This window comes from Brienomyrus brachyistius, chromosome 22 (assembly GCF_023856365.1).
Source record: "Brienomyrus brachyistius isolate T26 chromosome 22, BBRACH_0.4, whole genome shotgun sequence".
In the NCBI taxonomy this organism is placed as follows: domain Eukaryota; kingdom Metazoa; phylum Chordata; class Actinopteri; order Osteoglossiformes; family Mormyridae; genus Brienomyrus; species Brienomyrus brachyistius.
In genome coordinates, this window is record NC_064554.1 from 1,919,816 (window position 1) to 1,925,782 (window position 5,967).

Genomic DNA, 5,967 nt, shown 5'->3' on the forward strand with positions numbered 1-5,967 from the left:
CCACGGCTCCCTGCATGTTGCGTGACAGAACGGGGAAACAGGAGCAGGGAGCCGTGGAAAAGGGTAACATGGGATTTATCCGGGTTGAACACACTCGGAGACATGAAACGACCTCACACAACGTTAATGACCGGACCGGGGAAAACATACCTAACGGAGACTTAAATACATTGCACTAATTAACCACGGTGAGAAATAGCTGCTAAACACAGGCATTCCACACAACGTAAAGAGGGGGCGCGGCACACGGGAGGAGCATGATATAAACACATTACATTATTATCATTTATTGACCATATTTCATTGAACACAAATACACGAGAGATGAGCCAATATACCTAACATCTAGTAAGTTGGCCCAGCCCTTGGAATATTTTTCTTTATGTGGCCCTCACTAAAAAAAGTTTGGACACCCCTGCTATACACCAAATAACTGCTGGTTTCTTTGCTGAATTCCTGTTTAGATTCAGCACTGGCCATGTCTGCAAGAAAACATGGGAAAATCAGGTATCTGAGCCGGATGAACTGAGAGATACTGGACTTGCAAGGTTTGTGTTGAAGGAGCTTACCTTTGGATCTCTTTTTTCTAAATATGCGCTGCAACAGCCTGCCAAAGAACTTCCTCACACGATTAGCCAATCTGAACGTTGGCACCTTGCAGTAACTACTTGACGGAAGTTCCTCAGGAGTGAAGCCCTAGGGTTGTAGTTTAAGATGTTTTGGTTGAGCAAACCAAGTCCTCAGGAGGCATGAATATTATTGAACTCGGCAGACCAGCAGTTTGTATGTGCACTTACCTTAGTGAAGAACTTGTGACTTAGGATCTGATCCAAAGTGGGCCGATCCTGTGGATTCCTCTGAAGGATCCAAGAAATCAGTTTCCGGGCTGATGAGGAGAGGGTCTTTGGTAGAATGTACTCCGCTTGAGTCACACTCTGTCTGATCTCCTCAGTATCGCCATAAAAGGGGTATGCCCCAACCAGCATTGTATACCTGTGTTGAGAAAGTCAGCAAAGTTATTTGAGTTTCATTTGCATATAACAACATTCTGCGTTGGTGCATCTCAGATATCATGCATTCTTCACTCTGGCTCTGACTGTGAGGATGACTGAGAATGTATACGTACATGATACAGCCCAGCGCCCAGACATCCGACTCTGGGCCGTGTCCCTCCATCTGCCACACTTCAGGAGCCGCGTATTCTCTTGTGCCACAAAAGAATCTACAACACACAGAAAAGGAAAACAGTACACATGTGCATTAGCCTGCTGCATGAGCAATTTGAAAGATTTGCTGGAGAATCTAAGAAAAAGAACCCACTTCTGCCTCGACTCCATTGGCTGCAGCTTCGTTGCCAGTCCAAAGTCGGCCAGTTTCAGCTCCATTTTCTCTGTTAGTAATAAATTCTCTGAAAGACCAATGAATCAAATACTTCACCTAATAACACCAGACATTAAACAGTTGCAGAATACAACAACAGCAGGCAGCAATCATATAAACCACACAGGAAATGCCATGTAAAATGCCAGCACTAACATGTGAAGAATTAAACAAATCATGCGTGCACACACACATACCTAACTTGAGGTCCCTGTGGAGAATGCCTTCTCCATGCATGTACTTTAGTGCGCCAATGAGCTGTCTCATGTAGTACCGCACTTCAGGGGTCCTCAGAAGCTGTCGCGCTTGTAGGACGTCGAGCATCGACTGGAATGGGAAAAGAAAGGACGGCGTGAGTCGACAGAGTCTTAACCTTAACAAACTGTCTGCAAAGGCCAGAAACAACTGGGCTCACCCCCCTACTGCACAGCTCCATGAAGATGTACAGGAATCTGTCATCTTCAAGATGATGGGAGAAGTTGACGATGTGCTGGTGTTGCAGCGTCTTCAGAATCTCCACTTCTCTGAGACTCTGAAATGTCAGACGCGTCACCACAATGAGCATAAGGGAAATGCAGCTTGACTGTGGAGAGGGCTGACTTCAAGCAGGATTTAGATCACATACCTCTTTAATTCCAGCGGAGTGCTTTATGGGGATAACTTTCACCGCAAAGATCTCCCCGCTTAAAATGTCCATCATTTGGAAGCATTTGGCAAAGCCTCCCTAAAAACACAAGTGTATTAAGTATTTCTGCCATATCTAATTGATATCCATTTTCCGGAATCTACTCTCCAGCAAGACTAATAAATTGCAACTTAATTGTCTACAATATCTTTATAGTACATACTTCTCCCAGCAGTTGGAGTCTGCGGTAAAACCGCAAATTTCCGGGATCAAAGAGGATCTCAGGCACTTCATTCCTCTTAGCCGCCAGCTGAGCTTCGAGCCAAGCAAGACAAGCCATGTCGCAATAATAACGCACGAAAAACACCAAATCGCTATCCAGCAGTACTTCGACCACCTTCAAAACTCTTTGGTGTGAACGTTCAATAAGTAGGCAACGGAACAAGGTGCATTCAGTGTTTCCGTGACCGCATCAGAAATTCGAACGGAAACATGAAACTTGTTTTTTTTCGAAGAAATCACAGGTAGTAAACACCAGCACGCGCGCCGGCTGTAAACAGCGCGCGGAGCCTTGAGTCCATACTGCTAATATAGCACGCGGAGACGAAGCCCTGATATTATTTTATAAAGGGGAATATAGAGGGGAATTTAAGTTGCATTTAGTTAAGTATATTTATTATTTAATTTAGCAATCGCACTATTACTGTGCTGGCGTAATATACTTAATATGCGATTGATAGCAAAAAAGAAAGGAAATATATATATATATTGCGCGCGCGCGATTCCTGTGATAAGCAAGACGCAAGCACGGAACTCTGGAAATGAAAGTTTGTTACAAAAACGTAGACCGACACTTTCCCTTTGTGGCATGCGGCCAAGAATGCATTTAATGTTTCTTTGCAGCTTGGTTTAGTAAAATGTAATTCCGCATGATGTGCATGCTATTGATTTGTGTTACATATTGTCCTCCTCACTTTTTTCACGCTGGATTTGGAAAGGACAAATAAACCAGTTACAAGAAAACCACGTGCCTGTGCCAGGAGGGAGCTACACCGAGGCATACAGTAATATAATATACATATTTATACTTTGTATATCATTAATGTTTTTTAAACTAGCAAATACAGATGGAAAATGTATGCCAAAAATCTTTAATTACTACTATTAAAAACCTCGTTTGTGCATCTTGTTTTAAACGTCAGTTTGAATATCTTCCTAGACGGTGTCCGCAAGCTGCCCAAGCTAGCGACTCCCAAATCACTCACTGTTTTTCTCATATTACTCGCGTTGTCAGACACAATTGCCTGCGCTTTGTTCAGTGGGATTTTCCACTAAACGCTACTATTGCCTCTCAAAACTTTTTTTCTTCTTTTACAAAGATTGCAAATTGGTGTCCTACTAGTTGTTAAACGCTTCCAGCTTAATTGTCATCTTCTTATTTGATATTCTCACACTCCTCATACTGCAAAGGGTATGCCCATGACGTAACAGCAGGCGGGAGTCACTGCACTCACACCAGCTGAGTGGCAGAAAAACTGCGTGGCAACGTTAGTGTTCGGCTTGAATGCTTGGAAAACACATGAGATATAGGAAAGAGCTGACATACTATTGATTATATAAATTTATTTAATAAGAAATAGGAGCTATCTTTTTGCAGACTGCTAAAAACTAAATGTACTTCATTGTGTAATTGTATTGTGCTTCTGTTGAATCTGTATGAATATCCAGCTTTATTAGTGTTATATCTGATCACTATGTTGAAGGACAAATATATTATCAACCTTCTAGTTAGATAATGTGCAAATGGCTGAAGCTGCCAAGGTTTGCTACTGAAGGGAAGGGATTCGCTTGAGTTCGCCAAGCAACAGTGTTACCTACTGAGTGTTTAAAATATGCCTCATTACACAAAAACATACATGAATATATCACAGCATAAGAGTGTCAATCTTTTAAACATTATAGTGATTATGTTCATTATATCCACTGACCTATTCTATTTTGCATTACATAGTGCTGACTTAGCATCTGTCCATTTCAGTGTGTCTGCCTTTATTCCCTCAGATGATGTTCATCTGCATTTTCTGGCTGTTGATGGCAGGACTAGCCGCTGGGCTGCTGGCAAGAGATCCAGCACTGATGAAGATGGAGACAGAAGAGCCCAGAGACCCCCTCTATTCCACTGCTAAAGGAGAGAATGCAGGGAGTCTGGTGGTGCACTGCGATGTGACATATGTTTGTCCTGACTGAACAACATGCTGCAGGAGTAGAGTATGAAGGCAGCTATACACCATCGCAAATAACCTGCTTTACACACCTTTTATATGCACTCATAAGTATATCTTAGCTAAGGCATGAAATGCAGCTGAATTGCATGCTTTTTTACATAATAAAACAGCCACATCCCTTCAGCGGTGTGACAGTTAGCAATGAAAATGTCTCTGTGTTCTTCTGAAATGGTGAAAAAAATTTGCCGAGGTCTGGCAAGCAAGGTTTAGCATTTCACAAAGAAGATTGCAATGGGTTGGCTCCACTTCCTGGGTTATTTCCTGACTTGCTGCCACAGGTTTTTTATGAGATCTGGACCTAAGCAACCCTGAACAGGACAAAAGAGTATGGAAAATGGATGGATGAATGGATGGATGGATGGAAGGATATGTAAAACTAATAAATGAATGATAAGCACCAAAAAGTAATCCAAGAGTCAGGGTAAAAATCACAAGTCAAATCCAAAATACCATGATCCAAACCAAAAGAGCTACAAAGACGAAACGAAATCACAGTCAGAAATCAGCCAAGAATGCAGGTACAAATGAGGTGTTTTGTAAAAGCTTTGTATGAACAAAATAGATGAGAAACATTCATGTGCACATTTATCCAAATTTGATATTTATATAGAAAGACTTGGCAGAACAGAAAGGGGACACTCCTGGTTTCTCACAGAGGCTTTAGGTCTGCAATAAAAATACTGACAGGAAGATTATGTGCATGTATCATTAGTATCTATCATTTTAAAGGGGTTCAGTACTTTTGCACGAAACCGCATAGCCACCCACCTGTACAGTCACCTATCCATCCATGCAGTACAAGGTCACGGGAATGCCTGGAGCCAAGTACGGATGCGCAGTAGATGGCGTAGAATATCTGCATCCAGCCACATACCCATCCAGCTCTCCAGTACAAGAGCACAGGGGATGCAGAAAGTGCATGGACCCCCAACAAGATGCCAGCCTTTTGTAGTGAACATACATACAACATTAATTCACTTTCCCCTTTTATTTATGAACATGCAGAAGATGGAGGAGATAAGGGAGAGGGTCCTGGCAAAGGTTATTTGGGTGGTTTAGTACGAGAGGCGATATAGGGCTGTCGGAGGAACAAACAGGCTCGGATCTCTTCAGAAATATATTAAAAGTATGAAATATAAGTGAGACAAAACCATTAAATATAATAAGCAATAGTAAGTAGTCTCTTTAATGATTACAAAATTATGGTATATAATAAGACAAAATTATGGAATGCCACAAACATCGATAAATTTAGCGATACAAAATTAGGAGATATCATAAGCTTTGGTAAGTACTCCTGTGATGAAGAGTGAAGACGACTGTTGCAGGGAGTGGTGGGCGGCGAGTGCCACCTTGCGGACCGTGTAGGAACTGTAGTTTTGAGTTTTAGCCCCCTGCGGTATCTGTAGCTCGTTGTCATAATTAGTGCAGCTTGTTCAGTTCAGGAATCGTCGGGCCTTTTGGGACCATCCTACAAATATGCTCCACCAGGCATTCTGAGTCGGGGATTCAGTAGTTTTTCCCAAAATTTCCCTCCAACCACAAAGGTATGCACAGCTAATTGAGTAGTGTTATGCTCGTGGTCTTTAGTTATCTGCATTAATTGCAGAGATTCATATAACAGTTAAGCATGATCCCGCAATGATATTCTTATAGCGGAATGTAGAGGGCGCCACT

General features: G+C 42.1%; 1 protein-coding gene across 1 annotated transcript; it reads right to left on the reverse strand.

Annotated features, from left to right (window-relative positions):
- Positions 1-345: 345 nt before the first annotated feature.
- LOC125717763 (serine/threonine-protein kinase PLK3-like) lies at positions 346-2,479 on the reverse strand. The gene is made up of 9 exons (XM_048991018.1): positions 2,229-2,479; positions 2,006-2,104; positions 1,796-1,912; positions 1,578-1,707; positions 1,321-1,408; positions 1,127-1,222; positions 798-993; positions 570-696; positions 346-482 (listed from the first exon to the last, which is right to left on the reverse strand). The coding sequence occupies exons 1-9, from the start codon at positions 2,343-2,345 to the stop codon at positions 346-348; spliced, it is 1,107 nt and encodes a 368-aa protein (XP_048846975.1). The 5' UTR covers positions 2,346-2,479.
- Positions 2,480-5,967: the final 3,488 nt, after the last annotated feature.

Bases quoted from the DNA above. Each gene is read 5' to 3' on its own strand.
- LOC125717763 (XM_048991018.1), bottom strand. From the start codon at position 2,345: ATGGCTTGTCTTGCTTGGCTCGAAGCTCAGCTGGCGGCTAAGAGGAAT. The intron at 1,708-1,795 runs GTGAGCCCAGTT...TTCCCATTCCAG, and splicing joins TGGAGCTGTGCAGTAGGGGG to TCGATGCTCGACGTCCTACA. The intron at 483-569 runs GTAAGCTCCTTC...GTTTTCTTGCAG, and splicing joins TAGAAAAAAGAGATCCAAAG to ACATGGCCAGTGCTGAATCT.